The 23,178-nt window shown below is 44.0% G+C and overlaps 1 protein-coding gene across 4 annotated transcripts in view; it reads left to right on the top strand.

Annotated features, from left to right (window-relative positions):
- Nucleotides 1–23,178, top strand: part of LOC132406278 (traf2 and NCK-interacting protein kinase-like) — a 268,579-nt gene that overhangs the window by 213,450 nt on the left and 31,951 nt on the right. For all 4 annotated transcript variants that reach the window (XR_009516121.1, XM_059991712.1, XM_059991697.1 and 1 more), the window contains 5 exons: nt 4,336–4,470; nt 6,678–6,778; nt 7,350–7,499; nt 14,107–14,266; nt 20,719–20,858. Coding sequence is in view for 3 of the 4 variants with exons in the window: in XM_059991712.1 (XP_059847695.1) it covers nt 4,336–4,470; nt 6,678–6,778; nt 7,350–7,499; nt 14,107–14,266; nt 20,719–20,858 (686 nt within the window). In the remaining variant the exon portion in view is untranslated. The remainder of the gene's footprint in view (nt 1–4,335; nt 4,471–6,677; nt 6,779–7,349; nt 7,500–14,106; nt 14,267–20,718; nt 20,859–23,178) is intronic.

Here is a 23,178-nt window from a genome sequence, read left to right as displayed (position 1 = left end):
TTGGTCATGTCCCACTTTATATAATTATTGGAAGGACATATTTGCTACCATTTCCTCAATTTGGAATATCGATTTACAACCTCATTTTATTACTGCAATTTTTGGTATACCAAATGAGGATGATAATCAGTTTTCCCCTTCAATTAGACGAATGATTGCTTTTGTAACATTAATGGCCAGAAGGTCTATATTACAAAATTGGAAAGAAGTAAATCCTCCTACCACGTTCCAGTGGTTCTCTCAAACTATTTCTTATCTGAGCTTGGAAAAAATTAGAAGCACTATTTTTGACTCATCAATTAAATTTGAAGAAACTTGGGGACCGTTCATTCGACATTTTCATGGCCTCGTCCAGACCTTCTCTTTACTTATTCTTGTTCTGGTATGGAGTTCCGGAGTTTTTGGCACTATCATATACAAATAAACTGTTATTATTGCCCATGTTAGTTTAGTTTAGTATTTTTTTTTATATTTTTTGCCTGTATTTTTATAATTTTTTCTTTTTCTTTTGATGATTATTTTTATTTTTTTCATATAATTATTATAGACTTGATTGATAATGTACTATGTTTTTCTGTTGATATTTTAATAGGATATTGTTATCCTACTATTAATTCAATTTCAAGTCTTATGCATTTATAACCTATTTATTATTATATTATGTTTTTTTTTATATATGAAATTCAATAAAAAGATTGAAAAAGAAAAAGAAAGAAACAAACTTTGAGAGTAGGCAGCTTGTAAGTGCCTGTCAGAATAAAAGATAAAGAATAAGTGTAGGGAACCTTGGTTTTCAAGAGATATTGAGGCCCTGTTTAAGTGGAAAAAAGGAGGTGCATAGCAGAAACATATAGCAGGAACAAATGAGGTGCAAACCTCATCAGGAACAAACAAGAAATGCAAGAGAATACTCAAGCAAGAAATCAGGAGGGCTGAAATAAGGCATGAAGTTGCTCTAGCAGCCAGGGTGAAGGAGAATCCCAAGAGATTCTACATGTAAGTGGACTGCTAGGGACAAAATTGGTCCTTTGGAAGTCTAGAATGGTGATCCATGTGTGGAGCCAAAATAGATGGGGGAGATCTTAAAATGCATTCTTTACATCTGTATTTACTCAGCAGATGGGCACAGAGTCTATAGAAGTGAAGCAATGTGTCATTAATTTCATGGACCCTGTACAGATCACAGAGGAGGAGGTGCTTGCTATCCTGAAGCAAATCAGGGTGGATAAATCCCCAGGGCCTGACAAGGTGTTCCCTCGGACTCTGTGGGAGGCAAGTGCAGAAATTGCCGGAGCCCTATCAGAGAAATTTAAACATCCTTAACAAAGGAAACGTACCAGAGGATTGGAGTATGCCAATGTTGTTCCACTGTTTAAAAAAGGCACTAAACAGAAACCAGAAAATTATCAGCTGGTGAGCCTGACATCAGTTCTGGGAAAATTATTGGAGGGTATTCTAAGGGACCAGATGTATACCTAAGTATTTGGATAGACCTGGACTGATTAAAGATAGTCGACATGGCTTTATGTGTGATAAGTCATGTCTAACCACCTTTCGAGGAACCAATCTTATGAAGTTTCATGAAGAAGTTATCAGGAAAGTGGATGAAGGCAAGACAGTGGATGTTGTCTCCATGGGCTTTAACAAAGCTTTTGACAAGGTCCCGTGTGGGAGGCTGGTCAAGAAGGTTCAGTCGTTTGGCATGCAGTATGAGGTAGTAAATTGGATTGGACATTGGCTTTGTGGGAGAAGCCAGAGACCGGTAGTAGATGGTTGCCTCTCTGACTGGTGGTGTGCCGGAGGGAATGGTGCTGGGTCCTTTATATCAATGATCTGGATGATAATGGATCAGCAAAGTTGCAGGTAACGCCAAGACTGGGGGAGTAGTGGAGAGCTACTGTATCAGCTGGAAAAACCTTCTGAAAAAAGGCAGATTGAATATAATGCGGAGAAGTGCAACGTTTTGCTCTTTGGTAGGACCAACCAGGGTAGGTCTTACACAGTGAACGGGAGGGCACTGAGGAGTCTGGTAGAACAACAGGATCTGGGAATACAGGTCCATAATTCAATGAAAGTGGTGTCACTGGCAGATAGGGGCATAAAGAAAGCTTTTGGCATGTTCATAAATCAAATATATCGAGTACAGGAGATGGGATGAAGTTGCTTCAGACATTGGTGAGGTCTAATTTGTAGTATTGTTTGCAGTTTTGGTCACCTATTTGCAGGAAAGATATAAACAAGGTTGAAAGGGTGCAAAGAAAACTTACAAGGATGTTGCTGGGCCTGGAGGACCTGAGTTAGAAGGAAAGACTGAATAGGTTAAAACTTTATTCTCTAGAGTGTAGGAGAATTAGGGGAGATTTGATAGAGGTATATAAAATTATGAGGTGCCTCGATAAGTTAAGTGCAGGCAGGCTTTTTGCACCGAGCAACACACACAAAATGCTGGAGGAACTCAGCAGGCCAGGCATCAACTATGGTAAAGAGTGTAGTCGATGTTTCGTGCTGAGACCTTTCTTCAGGACTGCAGAAATAAAATGAGGGTCTGAGCCCGAAACATCGACTACACTCTTTACCATAGTTGATGCCTGGCCTGCTGAGTTCCTCCAGCGTTTTGTGTGTGTTGCTCGGATTTCCAGCATCTGCAGATTTTCTCAATGGTCATGGGTTAAAGGTTTAAGGAGAACTTGAGGGACACTTATTCACTCAGAGAGTGAGAGTGTGGAATGAGCTGCCAGCACAAGTGGTACTTGTGAGCTCGATTTCAACACTTAAGAGAAGTTTGGATAGGTACATGGATCGTAGGGGTATGAGGGGCTATGGTCCAGGTTCAGGTTGGTGAAAGTAGGCCCTTGAAATGGTGTTGGGATGGACTAAATGGGCTGAAGGGCCTTTTGCTTAGCTGGAATTCTCTAAGATTCTGTAAAAGTAGAAGTACCTCTGTGCTTTCTTTATGATGGCACTCACATGCTGTTCCCAGGACAGAGCCTCTGAAGCGATCACACTATTGCCAATGCTTATGATCTTTTAACCTGCTCTGAGACCTGCCTCTGACATTCCCCCTATATTTTTCTCCAATCACCTTAAAATTTTGCCGTCTCCTTTTAGCCATTTCCACCTTGGGGAAAAGGCAGTGGCTCTCCACTTGATCTATGCCTCTTATCTTTCAGGTTACCTCTCACCTTCCTCGTCAGGGGTAGGGTTTTTACGCAGAGAGTGGTGGGCGTGTGGAACATACTGCCTGGGGTGGTGGAAGAGGCAGAGACATTAGGGACATTTAAGTGATGTTTAGATAGTCACATGAGTATAAGGAAATTAGACCTATTGTGTAGGCAGAAAAGATTAGCTTAGTTAATCCCCTGACCAATTCGATAGTTAGGCACAACATTGTGGGCCAAACAGCCTTCCTTGTGCTGTATTTTTCTATGTTCTATTGGACAAATAAAGCTGATCTTTATTCTGCACTTCGAAACCCGCTGGAGGCAGATCCTGACACACCAGAGCTGAATAAATGGTATTTCTTGTCTGATACTTGTCTCATGATTGTCTGGTATTTATGGCACAAGATCCTGGGCCAACGACTGCAACCAGCACCTTATCTGTATAACACTAACCTGAGGTAGTTCAAGTTGAATTGTTTTTCAACAGTACACATAAATTCAGCCACGTGAAACGGCGTTCCCCCAGGGCCAAGGTGCCAAACACAGAGCCAACAGTTACACATGGTGCACAGCACATTTATCATAGCAGAAAAACATGCAATTACCAAAAAATATAAAAAATCTAGCCCAAGTCCCTGATGGTCATGGCTTATAGATAGATGGTGCATAGGGTGTTGTCCTGAAGCCATGTTTCTGCAAAGACAAGCACATAACAGTTCCCTGAAATGCAGTCTCAGGCGAGCACAATCCAGTTTGTCTTCCATCAAGCAAACACTGGAGGGCAGCACCGACGTGTGGGGCAGCACCAATGGGGTGGGCAGTCGCAAAACCTAGCATGGAATCTGGTGGCACAAATCCAGCTCCGGCGACAGGCAGTCCCAGGGTATAAATGAAGGTTCGGTCCATGCCATAACAGAGGCTGGACAGCTCTCCATCAGTCTCAACAGTGAACCAGTGAATTGGACTTGCAGTATTCTACATTACCGATGTCCAACAGGGTCTTGCAATCACAACAAAAATGTCTGAAACAATCACCATCCATTGGATCGCACACCACCTCCATCTCTGGAGACTGTCAGCCGGGAGATGGCTGAGGTGGGGCAAGCCCTCGTCACAGGGAGCCTGTGAATGGACAGTGATGAATTTGTAGTGATAACCTTTCTTCACTGAACAGGGAAGAAGAATAAGTTACGGGTATATTACCTGTCCTGGCTGAAGAACAGGATACTGCACAATGATCCCGAGGTGGAGAAGAAACAAGGATGGACTACTGTCGGCGACCTGGAGGGCTGTGTCCATTACAAAGTCGGTACGTGTGTAGAGTTCCTCCAACCTCAAGTGAGCAGCTCACGTCCCTTAAGTCCATAAGACATAGAAGCAGAATTCGGCTATTCAGCCTACCACATCTGTTCCGCCATTCCATCATGGCTGATTTAATAGACAATAGACAATAGGTGCAGAAGTAGACCATTCGGCCCCTCGAGTCTGCACCGCCATTCTGAGATCATGGCTGATCATTCACTATCAATACCCAGTCCCTGCCTTGTCCCCATATCCCTTGATTCCCCTATCCATCAGATATCTATCCAGCTCCTTCTTGAAAGCATCCAGAGAATTGGCCTCCACCGTCTTCTGAGGCAGTGCATTCCACACCTCCACAACTCTCTGGGAGAAGAAGCTCTTCCTCAACTCTGTTTTAAATAACTGACCTCTTATTCTCAATCCATGCCCTCTGGTACTGGACTCTCCCAACATCTGGAACATATTTCCTGCCTCAATCCTATCAAATCCTTTAATTATCTTAAACGTTTCAATCAGATCCCCTCTCAATCTCCTCAATTCCAGCGTGTACAAGCCCAATCTCTCTGCGTAAGACAGCCCTGCCATCCCAGGAATCAACCTAGTGAATCTACGCTGCACTTCCTCAATTGCCAGAATGTCCTTCCTTAAACCTGGAGACCAAAACTGTACACAATATTCCAGGTGTGGTCTCACCAGGGTCCTGTACAAATGCAAAAGAACATCCTTGCTCTTGTATTCAATTCCCCTAGTAACAAAGGCCAACATTCCATTTGCCCTCTTCACTGCCTGTTGCACTTGCTCATTCACCTTCATTGACTGGTGAACTAGGACTCCTAGGTCTCTTTGCATTTCTCCCTTACCTAACTCGACACCGTTCAGACAATACTCTGCCCTCTTGTTCCTGCTTCCAAAGTGGATAACTTCACATTTATTCACATTGAATGACATTTGCCAAGTATCTGCCCACTCACTCAGCCTATCCAAGTCTCCCTGTATTCTCCTAACGTCCTCTTCACATGTTACACTGCCACCCAGTTTAGTATCGTCAGCAAACTTGCTGATATAGTTTTCAATGCCCTCATCTAAATCGTTGACATAAATCGTAAAGAGCTGTGGTCCCAATACAGAGCCCTGTGGTACCCCACTAGTCACCTCCAGCCAGTCTGAGAAACACCCATTCACTGCTACCCTTTGCTTTCTATCTGCCAACCAGTTTTCTATCCATGTTGTAACCCTGCCCCCAATGCCATGAGCTCTGATTTTACTCACCAATCTCCTATGTGGCACCTTATCGAATGCCTTCTGAAAATCTAGGTACACAACATCTACTGGCTTACCCTCATCTAACATCCTTGTTACACCCTCAAAAAACTCCAACAGATTAGTCAAGCATGATTTGCCCTTGGTAAATCCATGCTGGCTCGGCCTAATCCTATTTCTGCCATCTAGATGTGCCACTATTTCGTCCTTAATAATGGACTCAAGCATCTTCCCCACGACTGATGTTAGGCTAACAGGGCGATAGTTCTCCGTGTTCTCCTTCCCTCCCTTCTTGAAAAGTGGGACAACATTAGCCACTCTCCAATCTTCAGGAACTGATCCTGAATCTAAGGAACATTGGAAAATGATTACCAATGCATCCGCAATTTCCTGAGCCACCTCTTTTAGAACCCTCGGATGCAGACCATCTGGACCCGGGGATTTATTAGCCTTCAGTCCTACCAGTCTACTCATCACAGTTTCTTTCCTAATGTCAATCTGTCTCAATTCCTCTGATATCTTATGACCCTGGCCCATCCATACATCTGGGAGATTGCTTGTGTCCTCCCTGGTGAAGACAGATCTAAAGTATGCATTAAATTCTGTATTAAATTATAATGCCTCTCGTCCCCATTCTCCTGCCTTCTCCCTGACACCCTGACTAATCAAGAACCTATCAACCTCTGCTTAAATATACCCAATGACTCGGCCTCCAAAGACGTCTGTGGCATTAAATCCCACAGATTCACCACTCTCTGGCTAAAGAAATTCCTCCTTATCTCTGATTTAAAGAGACATCCCTCTATCCTGATCAATGCCTTACAAAGCTTCAGCCACAGTCCAACAGATGTTTGAAAGAAAAATATTATCCATCCTGCTTGAAGCTTAAGTTTGTTCCATCTCTCTCTCTCATTTTTTTCCCAGATAGTCTAATTTTCTCTTACTGTGTTGCAGTTAAGTACGAGAGGATTAAGTTCTTGGTGATTGCGCTGAAGAATGCAGTGGAGATTTATGCCTGGGCACCAAAGCCTTATCACAAGTTCATGGCTTTTAAGGTACGAGTGCTTCAGGGGAAGGATGGCATGACGATTGACCATCATGTCCGACGATGACAGCAAATCTGTGCGGGAGGGTTTTTAAAGTGGGAATGCAGTTCCACTCTCTCGGCCTCAGAGGTCTGGGCCCAGTGGTATGAGTCGTCATCACAAACTGGGGTCTTCCTTGGTTACAGTGGATGACCATGTCTTGCCCTTTGCTCTCCACAGACCATTAAAGATCCACCTTCCAGGCCGTTGGAGATCTCATCCACGCAGTCTTCCTTCATGTGCTAGCACAGACATGCCCCTTACTCTCTGGGGTGTGAGTCCCCCAGCTGGTTTAGTCCACAGGTTGAAGCGATGTAGTGGGGGTGTGGCCACTCTGGCATGCACACGGCTACTGGGAGCCGTAGACAAAAGCTGAGTGTCCGGTGGGGACCAAAAGTGAGTGAGCTGCCCCTGAATGGACACGAAAAGCCCCTTCACGAGGGCGCCCCAGGCAGCCCATTCAGGAGAGCCTGTCCTGAGTTAGCTTACTTCTTGCGTTCTGAAACCTCCATCGCTTGAACTGATACAGTCTCCTCAACAGTCTTTTACAGATCTGCAGCACAGACCATTACTGGTTGACCTCACAGTGGAAGAGGGGCAAAGGTTAAAGGTCATTTATGGCTCTAGCACTGGTTTCCATGTGATTGATGTGGATTCCGGCTCTGTCCATGACATTTACATCCCCTCACACGTAAGTACAACATTCTGTTGTTCTGGGACCGTGTGTGTGTGTGTGTTGGGATGGCTTTGTAACTGTACCGCTGCCAGCATTTCGAGAACCATCGAACACGGGGCGGAGTCCAGGCACTCAGCCCATTTATCGGATGGTGCGGAGAGGAAGCAGAAGAGGCTCGCCAGGGTACTGCCGGGATTGGAGAGCGTCTGCTATAGTGAAAGGTTCAGTTGTTCTCTCTGGAGTGGCGGAGGCTGAGTGGAGATCGAATGAGGTTTAGAAGATTATGAGAGGCATAGACAGAGTGGACAGGCAGTATCTTTTTCCAAGTGGTGAAATGCACAATGCCAGAAGATGTGCATTTAAGGTGAGAGGAGGTCATTTCAAAGGAGATGTGAGGGGCAAGTTTTTTCCACGCAGAGGGGTGGGTGCTTGGAGTGAGCTGCCTGGGGTGGTGATGGAGGCAGGTACATTAGAGACATAAGAGATGTTTAGATAGACTCATGAATGTGAGGAAAATGGAAGGATATGGACGTTGTGTAGTCAGAAGAGATCAGTTTAGTTGGTCATTTGACTACAAATTGACTACAATCGGTACCAGATTATGCACATAAACCAGATAAGACTTATCCGTAAGATAAGGATGCATAGAGTTGGGGTGATGTGGATAGAGGATTGGTTAACTAATAGAAAGCAGAGAGTTGGGGTACATGGGTGTTGCTCTGTTTGGCAATCTATGGTAAGCGGTGTGCCACAGGGGTCGGTGCTGGGCCCGCAACTGTTCACGATATACATTAACGAAGAGGGGAACGAGTGTAGTGTATCTAAGTTTGCTGATGACATAAAATTGAGTGGAAAAGCAAATTGTGCAAAAGATTCGGAGAGTCAGCAGAGAGATGTATATAGGTTAAGCGAGTGGGTGAGAGTCTGGCAGATGGAGTACAATGTTTGTAAGTGCGAGGTCATCCACTTTGGAAGGAAAAATGAAAGAGCAGATTATTATTTAACGTAAAAAATCGCAGCACGCTGCTGTGCGTTGGGACTTGGGAGTGCTTGTGCATGAGTCACAAAAGGTTGGTTTGCAGGTACAGCAGGTTATTAAGAAGGCAAATGGATTGTTGGCCTTCATTGCTAGAGGGATTGAATTTGAGAGCAGGGAGGTTGTGCTGCAACTGTACAGGGTACTGGTGAGGCCGCACCTGGAGTACTGCGTGGAGTCCTGGTCTCCATACTTGAGGAAGGATAGACTGGCTTTGGAGGTGGTGCACAGGAGGTTCACCAGGTTGATTCCAGAGACGAGGGGGTTAGACTGAGGAGAGATTGAGTCGCCTGGGACTGTACTCGCTGGAATTCAGTCTCGACGGGCCAGCTGGCCGACTCCTGCCCGTTTCTTATGTTCTTCTTGTGTATCAAAAGGCCCGTCCAGTGCTGTGCTGTTCTGTGTCGTTTTATGAATCTGCTTCAAATTTGAAGTCAGCTGCAGATGGGGCTGGAGTAATTTCGGATCACAGAAGGAGAGCATTCTGCCCATCCTTCCTGTGCTAGCCCTGTGAAGGATCCTTACCCTGCTCACACTCCCAGCTTTTAGAGCAGGCTTTAGAGCATGACCTAATTTTGCTCCTACGTCTATGGTTTTGTTAGTAATTTATCTTTATTTTGAGGTACGGTATGGTAACTGGACATGCTGGCCCAACATGCTTGTGGCACCCAATTACCGTACGGCATTGGAAAATGGGAGGAAACCGCAGCACCTGGTGGAAACCCACACGTTCACAGGGGAACGTGCAAACTCCTTACAAACAGCACCAGAATAGAACTCTGAACTCTGGTGCGCCCCAGGCTTTAATGGCATTGCACTGACCACTACGTTACTGTGGGTGATGGGCTTAAGTAAGCGAGGGAATGGCTGAGGGATTCATGAAGAGGAATGACATTTGATGTTGGTTGGAATTCACTGGTTTGAGACAGTGCTGCTTAATGGTCCAGTTACTGCAGCATTTCCGGACAGTGGAAAGGGTGTAAAAGTACTCTTAAATGGATATTTTATTGATCCCAAAGGAAATTAGTGTCACAGTAGCATTACAAGTGCACAAAATTACAAATATACAAAAATTAGAAGAGAAGTAAGAAAGAATAGAAACAAAGTTACGACAAACAGTCTAACAGGAGGGGAGGTCATCATTTCCCCAGCTATAGGTTGACTCAGTATAGAAGCTAATGGCCTCATATCGCAGCACAGTTGTCTCAGTCTGTTACTGAGAGTGCTCCTCTGTTCAGCCAAGGTGGCATGAAGAGGGTGAGAAACATTGTCCAGAATTGCCAGGATTTTCCGTAGGGTCCTTTGTTCTACCACAGCCTCCAGTGTGTCCAGTTTGACTCCCGTAACAGAGCCAGCCTTTCTAATCAGTTTATTGAGCCTGTTGGCATTACCCATGTTGATGCCACTGCCCCAGCACACTGCCACATTGAAGCATTACTGGCGACAACTGACCGGTAGAATGCGTGAAGGAGAGGCCTGCACACTCCAAATGACCTCAGTCTCCTCAGGAAGTGGAGGCGACTCTGGCCCTTCTTGTGCACGGCCTCTGTGTTGGTGCTCCTCTCAAGTCTGTCATCCAAGTGCACTCCCAGGTACTTGTAGTTCCTCACCACATCCTCATCCTCACCATCAATAGTAACAGGGAGCAGTGCAGGCTTCGTCTTCCTAAAGTCCATCACCATCTCCTTTGTCTGACTGATGCTGAGCTGCAGATGATTCAGCTTGCACCATTTGACAAAATCCTCCACCAGGGCCCTTTATTCATCCTCCCGTCCTCCCTTATACACCCAACTATTGCTAAGGCATCAGAGAACTTCTGCAGATGACAAGACTCATGTTGTATCTAAAGTCTGAGGTATACAGGGTAAACAGGAAGGGAGCCAATACAGTCCCCTGTGGGATCCCAGTGCTGCTTCTAGTCATGTCTGAAATTACCCCCTCTCACCTCAAATGCCCTCTAGTATTAGGCATTTCAACCCTGGGGTTACATGTCAATGATTAGGATTACGGAAATGATGGCTTTCTGGCCAAGTTTGTGAATGGTACAAAGATGGGTGACGGGCAAGTAATGGTTAGGAATCCAAATCAGAATCAGGTTTAATATCACTGGTACATGTCAAGAAATGTTTTGTGGCAGCAGTACATTGCAATACATAATAATAATAAAAAGCTATAAATTACTATAGTAGTATATATTTAAATTCCTAACTCAGTAAGTAGTGCAAAAAGAAATGGAAAGTATAGTGAGGCTGTTTTCATGGGTTCATTGTCCATTCAGAAATCTGATGGCGGAGGGGAAGAAGCTGTTCCTGAAACATTGAGTGTGTGTCTTCAGGCTCCCATACCTCTCCCGATAGCAGCAAGGAGAAGAGGGCTTTAAGCAGCAACCTGTGAGAGATCGGAAGCCTGAGAAGACATAGTTCACTGAGGTTCACCAACTGAGTTCTCCTGTTCAGGTGAAAATCTAATGCCATCGCTCCCACACAATTTAACATGTTGCTAAGGAGTTGGTGTAGGAGGGATGGCATAAGATTTTTGGATCACTGGGCTCTCTTCCAGGGAAGGTAGGACCTGTACAGTTTTCACCTGAACAGGAGAGAGACAAATATCCTGGTGGGGTGGCTGCACGGTGGGGTGTTGGGGGGGGGGGGGTATAAACCAGAGTTGCAGGGGGATGGGAACCAGAGTGCCAAACAGAAGTGGAGAGGTTTTGTGACAGATGTTGTTAAGACCTCAGACAAAGTCAGGAAACAAAAGGTTGAGCACGGTGTGATTAGTATCCTGAGTTGCGCTTACTTCAATGCAAGAAGTATTGTAGTAAAAGGTGATGAGCTCAGGGCCTGGATCATCACCGGGAATTATGATAATGTAGTCATTAGTGAGTCTTGGTCGCAGGAGGGGCAGGACTAGCAGCTCAATGTTCCAGGGTTCCGTTGTTTGAGATGTGATGGAGCAGGAGTGATTAAAGGTGGAGGGGTGGCATTACCAGTCAGAGAAAATGTCACGGCAGTGCTCCATCAGGACAGACTGGTGGACTCGACTAGTGAGGTGTTCTGGGTAGAACTGAGAAGTAAGAGGTATGAGCATGTTAATGGGGCTATATTACAGACCACCAAAAGTCCAAAGGATTTAGAGAAACAAACTTGAACAGAGATTGTAGACTGTTACAAGACACATAAGGGTGTTATAGTAAGTGATGTTAACTTTCCGCATATTGACTGGGACTCCCATACTATAAAGGAACATGATGGAATTGAGTTTGTCCATTGTGTTCAGAGAAGTTTCTTTAATCAGTACGTAGAAGTCCCACTGAGAGAGTGTGCGATTATTGATCTGCTCGGTAAGAATGAGACAGGGCATCTACTGATCACAATACCATTGTTTTCAAAGTAAGTAAACAAAAAGATAGGTCTGGTCTGCATGTTGATATTCTAACTTGGAGAAATACCAATTTTGATGGTATCAGAAAGGATCTGTGGATTGGAATAGGTCATTTCCTAGCAAAAGTTACTTAGTAAGTGAGAGGCCTTCAAAAGTTTTGAGAGCACAAAGCTTGGTTTTCAAGAGATATTGTGGCCCTGGTTAAAAGAAAAGAGGAAGTGCATAGCGGGTATGAACAGGTAGGAGCAAATGAGGTGCTTATGGAGTATAACAAATTCAAGAGAACACAAGAAATTAGAAAGACCCTAAAAGAAGACATGAAGTTGCTCTAGCAGACAAGATGAAGGAGAATCTGAAGGGATTCTGCAGGCATAGTGAGAACAAAAGGATTGCAAAGGACAAAATTGGTCCTCTTGAAGATCAGAATGGTAATCTATGTGCGAAGCCAAAAGAGATGGGTGGGGGGAGATCTTAAATAAATGTTTTGCATCTGTATTAACTCAAGAGTCTATAGACGTTAGGTAAAGCATCATCAACTTAATGGACCCTGTCCAGGTAACAGCAGAGGTTTACTGTCCAAAGACAAATTAGGGTGGATAAACCCCCTGGGCTTGATAAGGTGTTCCCTTGGACCCTACAGGAGGCAAGTGCAGACAGGGGCCTTAGCAGAGATATTTAAGTCATCCTTGGTTACAGGTGAGTTACTGGAAGTATGGAGGATAGCTAATTTTGTTCCGCTGTTTAAGAAAGGCTATTAAAATAAACCAGGAAATTATAGGCATGTGAGCCTGACGTTAGTTGTGGGAAAGTTATTGGAAGGTACAGGATGTATAATTAATTATTGGGATAGACATGGACTGATTATGGATAGTCAGCATGGCTTTGTGCATGGTAGGTCATGTCCAACCAATCTTTTAGAGCTTTTCAAGGAAGTTACCAGGAAAGTGGATGGAGTCTACATGGACTTTTGTGAGGCATCTGCAAGGCCCCACATGGGTCAAGAATTTTCAGTTGCGCGTCTTTCAAGATGAGATAGTGAATTGGATAAGACATTGGGTTTGTGAGAGGCCTGTAATAGAGGAGTGCTGCAGTGAAGTGTGCTAGGTTTGTTGTTCATCATCTATATCAGCAATCTGGATGCTAAAGTGATGAACTGGATCAACAAATTTGTAGATGACACCAAGATTGGGGGTGTAGTGAACAGGAAGGAAGACTTATAGCTTCCAGAGGGATTTGCATCAGCTGGAATAATGGGCTAAAAAATGACAGGAGGAATTTAATGCAGCAGTTCGGTAGGGGATACTGGTCCATAATTCATTGAGAGTGGTGTCACGGGTTGATAGGGTCATAAAGAAAGCTTTTGGCACATTGACTTCATAAATCAAAGTACTCAGGAGATGGGATGTTATGTTGAGGTTGTATAAGACATTAGTGAGACCTAATCTGGAGTATTGTGTGTGGTTTTGGTCACCTACCTACAGTAACACAAGGTTGAAAGAGTACAGAGAAAGTTTACAAGGATATTACTGGGTCTGGAGGACCGGAGTTAGAAGGAAAGATTGAATAGGTCAGGACTGTATTCTTTAGAACATAGAAGACTGAGAGAGATTTGATAGAGGTATACAAGATTATGAGGGGTATAGATAGGGTGAATATAAGCAGGCTTTTTCCACTGGGTGGGACTACAATCAGAGGTCATGGGTTAAGGGGGAAAGGTGAAAATTTTGAAGTGACCATGAGTGGAAACATCCTTCCTTATAGCTTCATGAGATTGGTGCATGCAAGCTCAGTTTCAACACTGAAGAGATGTTCCCATAGGTACATGGATTGTTGGGGAATGGAGGGCTAGCATCCCAGGGCAGGTCGATGGCAGCTTAAAAAGTTTATCACAGATTTGATGGGCCAAATGGCCTGTTTTTGTGCTTTTCTTATCTATGACTCTATGTCCTGGGTGATGGAGGTCATCTTTATGAGACATCGCCTTTTGAAGATCTCTTGGATGCTGGGGAGTCTGGTGCCCATGATGGAGCTGACTGAGTTTACAACTTTCTACAGCTTTTTCTGATCCTGTGCGGTGGCCCCTTCAAACCAGACATTCAGAAGCAGCACAGAGTCTGCAGAAGGACTCGGACAGATTAGGAAGGGGGGTGGGGAGCCTCATGAGCTATTCTAACCTGGAACTCTTTGTGACATGTCCCACTCTAGATTCAGGGTAACGTCACTCCTCATGCACTCATCATCTTACCTAAGACAGACGGGATGGAGATGTTAGTGTGCTACGAGGATGAGGGTGTTTATGTCAACACTTACGGTCGCATCACCAAGGATATCGTGCTGCAGTGGGGCGAGATGCCCACGTCAGTTGGTAAGCCAGATTCTCCTCTTGTCCTTTCTGCTTATTGAGCATAGAATATGGAACACAGAATATAGAGAACAGAACATAGAATAGGGAACATAGAATACAAAACACTGTTCAGGTCCTTTGCCCTGGAATATAGTGCCAACTTTTTCACCTACTCTAGCCATAAGTCCATAAGATATACTGATAGAGCAAAATTAGGCCATTTGGCCCATCAAGTCTGCTCTGCCATTCCGTCATGGCTGTTTTAATATCCCTCTCAACCCCATTCTCCTGCCTTCTCCCCATAATCTTTGATGCCCTGACAATCAAGGACTTATCACCCTCCACTTTAAATATACTCAATGACTTGGCCTCCACAGCTGTCTGTTGCAATGAATTCCACAGATTTACCACCCTCTGGCTAAAGAAATTCCTCCTCATCTCTGATCGAAAGGTATATCCTCTTATTCTGAATCTGTGCTCTCTGTTGCTAGACTCCCCTACTACAGGGAACATCCCCTCCACATCCACTCAATCTAGACCTTTCAATATTCGATATGTTTCAATGAGATTCCCCTCATTCTTCTGAACTCCAGCTGGCACAGGTCCTTTCCGACCCCAATAGCCCATCATGTTTCTATCATCTTTGTGCTCATTTGAGAGTTTCTGAAATCTTTCTAATGTCAGAATCAGGTTTAATATCACTGGCATATGTCATGAAATGTGTGGTTTTGAGGCTACAGTACTTTGCATTACATAATAAAAACATCATAAATTGCAATAATAAATAAATATATGCTGTACAAGAGTCTGAGGAACTTATATATAGCTAGAGCAGAGAGGGAGTTTGTAAATCTGGTGGGAGCAAAGAATGTTGGGGATGGCGAGGGTGGGGTGTGGGACAGGTGCCAGTAAAAGACTGCTGGGATGGGGGTGACAATGCTGGAGATATTGGGCCCTGAGACACCCGGCAAGGTCATTTGCTTCCAGTCAATTGGTTTATTGATCTTTGCAGAATCTCTCTGGTACTTCCCACTCCCTCCCCTCTCCCTTCTCCAGTTACCAACCACACTTCCCCTCTCCCTGCCCCCTTCCCACTCTCAGTCCGCAATAGAGACCCATATCAGGTTTATCGTCACTCACATGTCATGGAATTTTATTTTCGGCAGCAGGACAATGCAATACATAAAATGACTACAGCACTGTGCAAAAGTCTTAGGCATCCTAACAATATATATCATGCCAAAAGCTTTTTCACAGTATTGTATATTATCAGCTTGCTCTCCATATTGGCTTTTTTCCCTACTGGGGCACCTCGAGACAACTTGAGGGGCAGCAGAACTCTCAATGGATACGATTAAATATTCTCGTTTCAGCCTGATACAGCTAAAAAGCACAACTGCTTCCAAGGTCAGTGCAGTCAACAAAGATGTCTCAATGTGTTTAAACAAACTATTGCTGCTTAAAACTGACAGAAGCAATGCCGATTGCGGACAGACTCCTCAGATTCCTCGCAGGATCCAGGAATACAAGTGCATTTAAGGAAACAGGATTTTAAGCTCCCAATATTGACTATCTTGCTAGCGAGCGTGCAGTCTCTGGTGAATAAAATCGATGATCTCAGAGCCAGGGTGCTGAATCAGAGAGACATTAGGACCGCGTACGTCTTTTGTTTCATGGAATCTTTGTTAACACCTTCATACTGGATCCAATAAATCAGATCGATGGGTTTCCACGGGTTTATTATACACTGTCAGGATAGGTCTATAGAATCTCTCAAAAGCAGAGGTGGAGGACTATGCCTCATGATCAACTCTTCTTGGTGCACAAATATATCAGTGCTGTCCCAGTTCTGCTCACCAGATCTGGAATATGTAGTAGTAAAGTGCCGTCCATTTTACCTAGCACAGGAGTTCTCTGGGGTCATTTTGGTAGCAGTTTACATTCCACCTCAGGCCAATGTCAAGCAGGCTTTAGATGATCTGAGTAATGGGATCAACATGCATGGAACAGCACGTCCTAACACCTTCACCATTGTTTTAGGAGATTTTAACCAGGCCAGTCTGAAAAAAAATCACTAAGCAGTTACCATCAACAGATCACTTGCAATACCAGAGGAAACAACACACTGCAACATTGCTACACCACCATCAAGAATGCCTACCGTGCTATCCCACGCCTTCACTTCGGGAAGTCTGATCACCTGGCTGTACCTCTACTCCCTGAGTATAGGCAGAGACTGAAGACTGCAGCGGTGAGAACCAGGAAGGTTTGGACAAGAGAAGCACAGGAGTGCCTACAGGACTGCTTTGAATTGGTGGACTAGACTGAATTCAGGGATTCATCTTCGAACCTGGATGAGAATGCTGCAGTTGTTACCAACTTCATTAAATCCTGTGTGGATGAGTGTCTGCCTACAAAGACTTACTCTACATTCTCAAACCAAAAGCTGTGCATGAACCAGGAGGTACGTCATCTGCTGAAGGTTAGGTCTGTAGCATTCAAGTCTGGCAACCCAGGCCTGTACCAGAAAACCAGGTATGATTTGCAGAGGGCTATTTCAAGGGTGAAGAGATCATTTCAAATGAAGCTAGAGGGGACAACTGTAATATAACAACTGTAGCAGGGTTTGCAAGACATTACTTCCTACAAAGCGAAACCCAATAGCATGAATTGCAGCAATGCTTCACTACCAGATGAACGACGCCTTTTACGCTCACTTTGAAAGAGAGAACACAACTACAGCTGTGAAGATCCCTGCGGACCCTGTGCTATCATTCCCAGAGGCTGATGTTAAGCTGTCTTTAAAGAGGGTGAACCCTTGCAAGGCAGAAGGTCCCGATGGAGTACCTGGTAAGGTTCTGAAAAACTGTGCCAACCAACTGACAGGAGTATTCAAGAGTTTTCAACCTCTCACCCTTATGGGCGGAAGTTTCCACTTGTTTCAAAAAGGCAACATACCAGTGCCTAAGAAGAATAATTGAGCTGCCTTTCTGACTATCGCCCAGTAGCACTCACATCGACAGTGGTGAAATGCTTTAGGAGGTTGTTCATAACTAGACTGAACTCCTGCCTCAGCAAGGACCTGGACCTATTTTTCCCTATACTTCCCTCCAATCACTGTATTAGCCATTTCTGACCTGGGAAATATCTCTGAACTCCTCTCAGTCTTTACCTCTTATCATCTTGTACACCTCTATCAAGACACCTCTCGTCCTCCTTCACTCCAAAGAGGAAAGCCCGAGCTTGCTCAACCAATCCTCATAAGACATAAAGTACATTGCAGATGCTGTGGTCAAATCAGGACGTACGTCCTCATAAGACATGCTCTCTAATCCAGACAGCATCTTGGAAGATCTTCTGTACACCCTCTGAAGCTTCCACATCCTTCCTATAAAGCGGTGAGCAGAACTGAACACAATACTCCCAGAGTGGTCTGACCAGGGTTTTCTGGAGCTGCGACATTACCTCATGGCTGTTGAACTCAATCCTCCGACCCCCAGACTAATGAAGATCAACACAGCATACACATGCTTAACAACCCTAGCAACCTGTGCTGAACGTTGAGGGATCTGTTGATCCGGACCCCAAGATCCCTCTGTTCCTCTATCTGACCAATAACCCTATACTCTGTTGTTGCATTCTGATGTGTATAATCCAAGGTTCTTTCAGAAATTAGGAAAGAGGCATAAAACTTGTTGCTTCACAATCATTTTATTAGGTGTTAATAGAACAAAGAGTTGAAAACAGGCAGTGATTGTAGTCTAGCAAGTGAAGAGAGGGAGAGCTTTAAACTAAATCTTGGGGGGGTGGTTTCAACAGATTGGAGAAGTACAGTTAAAGGAAAAAGAGAAGTGTGGATAAAGATAAAGATAAAAAAGAGAAAAGTAAGAGCGGAGTGAAGAAAAGTGCAAAAGAGTAAAAGATTACAAGATTTTAAAAGCACAATGAGTGTAACGACACTTTATTTGAATGCCTGCAGGATTCGAAACAAGGTCAGTGAACTTGTGGCTCAAACCAGTACAAAGGGGTATGATTTAGTGGCCATTACAGAAACATAGTTGCAGGGTGGAGAGGATTGGGAATTGAGTATCCAAGAATATCAGGTAATACGGAGGATAGGCAGGAAGGTAAGGGAGGTGGGTAGCGCTCTTAGTTAAGGATGAGATCAGAACAATAGTAAGAGACAATATAAGATCTAAGGAGCAGAATGTTGAATCCATCTGGGTAGAGCTTAGGAATAGAAAAAGGGGAAACAATCACTGGTGGGAGTTGTCTATCGGTCACCGAATAAAACATTACAGTGGCACAGGCAATAAACAGAGAGCTATCTGAGGCAGGTAAGAATGGAACAGCAGTTATCATGGGGGACTTTCACTTCCACATAGATTGGATGAATCAAGTTAATTGAGGCAGTCTTGAGGAGGATTTCATAGAATGAGGTTTTGGTGTTGGTGTCCATTGCCGTTTTTCTTCAAACATAGTGGTGTGTACTTCTGCCAGAAAGTTCAACTTTTGTCTCATCTATCCACAGGACACTGTCCTAGAAGCATTGTAAAGCATCCAGATGGCCTTTTGCAAATCTGAGATGTGCAGCAATTTTTTCTTCTGGAAAGCAATGGTTACCTCTGTAGTGTCCTTCCAGGAACAGCATTCTTGTTCAGTGTTGCTCTCACAGTGGGCACATGACAGAGACTGCAGCAAGCCCCAGAGTTATCTGCAGGTCTTTTGTTGTTAACCTTGAGGATTCTTTCTCACCTCCTTCAGCATTGCACATTGTGCTCTTGGTGTGATCCTTGCAGGACGTCCACTCCTAGGGAGAGTAGCAACAGCACTGAATTTCCTCCATTTGTAGACAATTTATCTTACTGTGGACTGATGAACACTCAAGTCTTTAGAAGTACTTTTGAAGCCTTTTCCTGCTTCAAGAAACTCTAAACTCTTCCTCTAAGGTGCTCTGAAAGTTGTTTTAATCGAGGCATGGTGCACAGAAAGAGATCTTTCTTGACAAGAGCAAGCTCTGACAAAACAGACTTTTTGTCTTTTTTATAGGGCAGGGCACGTCTACAACCCACACCTCCAATTTCATCTCATTGACTGGAACACCCAACTCCAAATAGCTTTTGTAACGTTCTCCTTCGGGTGTAACGAAACGCCGAATTTAACGTCCGGATAAACCACAGCCAATGCAAACCAGATCGCAGTAAGATTAACCATTTACTGTTCACTCTTCACATTAACATATGGTGAAAACTGTTGATAAAACAATACAAGATTGATACAGTATTTGTTCCTTCCTTAATATCACATTTCAAGTGTAAATACTTGCAAAGGTGACTATAACTACATTACACTAAGGTGCAGTATACAGGGAGAGTTTACCTGCTCCATTGACTACTTTAAATACACTTCCATGCAAATTATCCGCGACTCTTTAACTAACGAAAGCATAAACATTATCTACCGTCGTTACTTCTAACAGGATCAGCATTAACATCTTAGTTCAATATATCGATTATCTATTAACTTACAGCGTTGCTCTCACTGTGATTTCTCATGCCTGCAAAACTACTTGTGCTCAGGTGAGCCTCGTGGAAAGCCCCCACCCTCGCGCTAATTTCAAACCGGTGTTTTCCCACAAGACGCGGCGAAACCGGATGTGACGTCATCGCATGCCGATATATTTTACATGCAATGAATATACTTTAAACACTTATAATTCTAACTAGAAAATACTATTGAATGAATTACTAAGCGAAAATATTATAAACTAAATAACTGTCGTAAAGACAGCACAGCTTTTGTAGAAGGCATTACCCCAGAGATTTTCAAACCTTTTTTGAAGCTGGTCTGTGATTGTGTGCTCAGTATTGACAAGAAGAAGTACAATTGTTCGTGTTATTAGTTTAGCAGATTGTGTTTGTCTATTATTGTGAGTTAGATGAAGATTTTATGAGTAATTAATATACAAAACCACGTAATTGCAGAAAAGGGGAAGGGAGAGGTGGTGGGAAGTGGGAATGAGAGACATTCTGTAATGATCAATAAACCAATCATTTGGAATTAAATAACCTTGCCTGGTGTCTCTGAGCAAAGTGTGTCTATACCTGCACCAAACCCCGCCAGAGCACTCTGCCCACGCTATTCCCAACATCCTTTACTCCAGCCAGATTTACAAACTGGCTCTCCGCTGGCAAATACAGTACTGTGCAAAAGCCTAGGCACCTTACTTTATGTATATATCCCTCAGAATTTTGCACAGTACTATATGTACATAAGCAATTATAAGAAATACAGTACAAACAGACCTCTTAGTTGTTAAGCCACAGAGAAAATAACAATTAAACAGTCCAATCTATAAGAGTTGAAACAGTCTGGTCCAACACTGCCTTCAAATTTGACCTTCCGAAGTTGATCTCTCATCACTTGGTAGCGGTGGGTCCCGGCTAACGTGCGCCCTGCCTTGTTTTCCGCAGCGTATATCCATTCCAGCCAGATCATGGGATGGGGAGAGAAGGCCATCGAGATCCGCTCGGTGGAGACGGGCCACCTGGATGGGGTCTTCATGCATAAGAGAGCTCAGCGCCTGAAGTTCCTGTGTGAACGGAATGACAAGGTAGGAAGTTCACCAGCCCAGAGGTGCAGAGAGTGCAGTGTGGCACTAAGTTGCTTTAAAGTTCAAGGTAAATTTATTCTCGAATTACACGTATGCCACCGTACATCATCCGGAGATTCGTTTTCTTGCAGGCATTCACAGTAAATACAAGAAATGCAATAGAATCAATTAAAGACCACACCCAACAGAACGGACAAACAACTAAAGACAACAAACTTAGAAACTGATAGAACATGGGAAATAGAACCGTGGAGCAAGGAACGCCACCATGTTGTGCCCAACTAATCAGAATAAAGAACATTAGAAACAGGAGCCGGAATAGGCCATCTGGCCCATTGAACCTGCTCCACTGTTCAATAAAATCAAGCTTCCCCAGAATCATGAACTCCCCTGCTTTGTTCTTCTCTAAACCCCATCGCCCCTACCAGGGCATAAGCCACTACAGCAGCTCACCAGAGTCCTCTGTGCTGGGCCAGTTTTCCACATTGTCACCAAGCGCAGCCCATCTTTGAAGATCCTTCCCCTCCCAGGGATGAGGTCTTTGGAGCTTCCGCTGGCTTTTCTGTAGTTTTTGCAGAATGAAGTTGCTAGCCCCGGACTTGGGACTGTGCATATCATGTTATCTGACAGTGTCTTAACTATGTTTAATGACAGAACCTCTACTCCTTCTCTGAGGAATTTGTAGATTCACTGCTCTCTGGGAAAAGCACTTTTTCCTCATCTCTATCCTAAATCTAATTCCCGAAACTTTTATATCTTCTCATTCTAATCTCACCTACCATTGGAAATAACTTTCCTACTCCATCTTATTAATCCTTTCATAATTTTATATTTTTCTATGAGATCCCCTCTTCTTCTTCTGAATTCCAGTGAGGACCCACGCATCCAGGTTCAAGAACAGTTATTAACCCTCAACCATCAGTATCTTGAACCAGCAGGGATAACTTCACTCGCCCCAACAATGAACTGTTCCCACAACCTATAGACTCATTTTCAGGAACTCTTCATCTCATCTTCTCAATATTTATTGCTTATTTATTTTTTTCACTAGTTTGTATTTGCACAGTTTGTTGTCTTTTGCACATTGTGTTTGTCCATCTTGTTGGGTGATCTTCCATTAATTCCGTTACGTTTCTTGTGTTTACTGTGAATGCCCACAAGAAAACGAATCTCATGGTTGTATACAGTGACAAATATATGTACTTTGATAATAAGTTTACTTTGAACTTCGAGTACAGTCCCAAATGACTCAGTCCGTCCTCATAGGCTAATGCCCTTATCTCCGGGATCAACCCAGTGAACCTCCTCTTCATTGTACATATGGAGACTAGAACTACACATAGTTCTCCATACGGAGCCTCGCCAGTACCCTATACAGTTGCAGCATAACCACACTGCTGTTAAATTCAATCCCTCTAGCAATTAAACTAGTAATTAGAATATTAATTAATTCTGCCAACATGAAGACCTTGGATCTTGAAAGTCCATATCCCTCCATTCTTTGCACATTCATGTGCCTATCCAAGAACTTTTAAAACATTGTTATATCTGTGTCTACCACCACTCCAGACACCCACCACTCTCTGTAAAAAACTTGCCCTCTAACATTTCCTTTGAAATTACCCCCTCTCACCTCAATGCATGCCTTCTGGTGTTAGACATTTCAACCCTGTGAAAAACATACCAGCTGTCTAGCTACTCCAAAATTCCTATCAGGTCTCCCCTCAGCTCCACCAATCTAGAGAAAACAACCCAAGTTTGTCCAGTCCCTCGTTATAGCACATGCCCTCTCATCCAGGCAGCATCTTGGCATTCTCCCAGTAATGGGGTGACCAGACTGAACATAGTATTCTAGTTATGGGTTGACGAAAATCCTTTCTCTCTCCTCCCTGCCCTCCCTTCAACCTTCCCTCTGCCTCTTTCTCTCTCACCATCTCCCCTTTCCCTCTCTCCCCCTCCCATTTCTCTCCTTTCACTCTCTTTTATCCCTCCTTCTCCCCTTTCTCTCTCCCTCTCTGCTCTCTCTCATTTCCCCCTCTCACTCTATCTCTTTCTTATCCATACTCTCTGCCCTCTCCCACTCTCCGTTTCTCTCCCCCTCTACACCTCCTTCATTCTCTCTATTTCTTCCTGACTCTCTTATCTCTTCCTTCCTCTCATCTGTCTTTCTCTTATCTATCAATCTTTCCCTTCTCGTACTCTCTCTCTCCCCATCTCCCCTCTCCACCTCTTCCTGACCTTTCTCTTTCCCTTTCTCCATCCTCTTTCTCTCTCCCCCCTCTCCTCTCTCCCCCTCTCTTCTTTCTCCCCCTCTTCTCTC

This window comes from Hypanus sabinus, chromosome 2 (assembly GCF_030144855.1).
Source record: "Hypanus sabinus isolate sHypSab1 chromosome 2, sHypSab1.hap1, whole genome shotgun sequence".
In the NCBI taxonomy this organism is placed as follows: Eukaryota; Metazoa; Chordata; class Chondrichthyes; order Myliobatiformes; family Dasyatidae; genus Hypanus; species Hypanus sabinus.
Note: the sequence above shows the minus strand (reverse complement) of the source record. Positions and strands in the feature narration are given on the sequence as shown.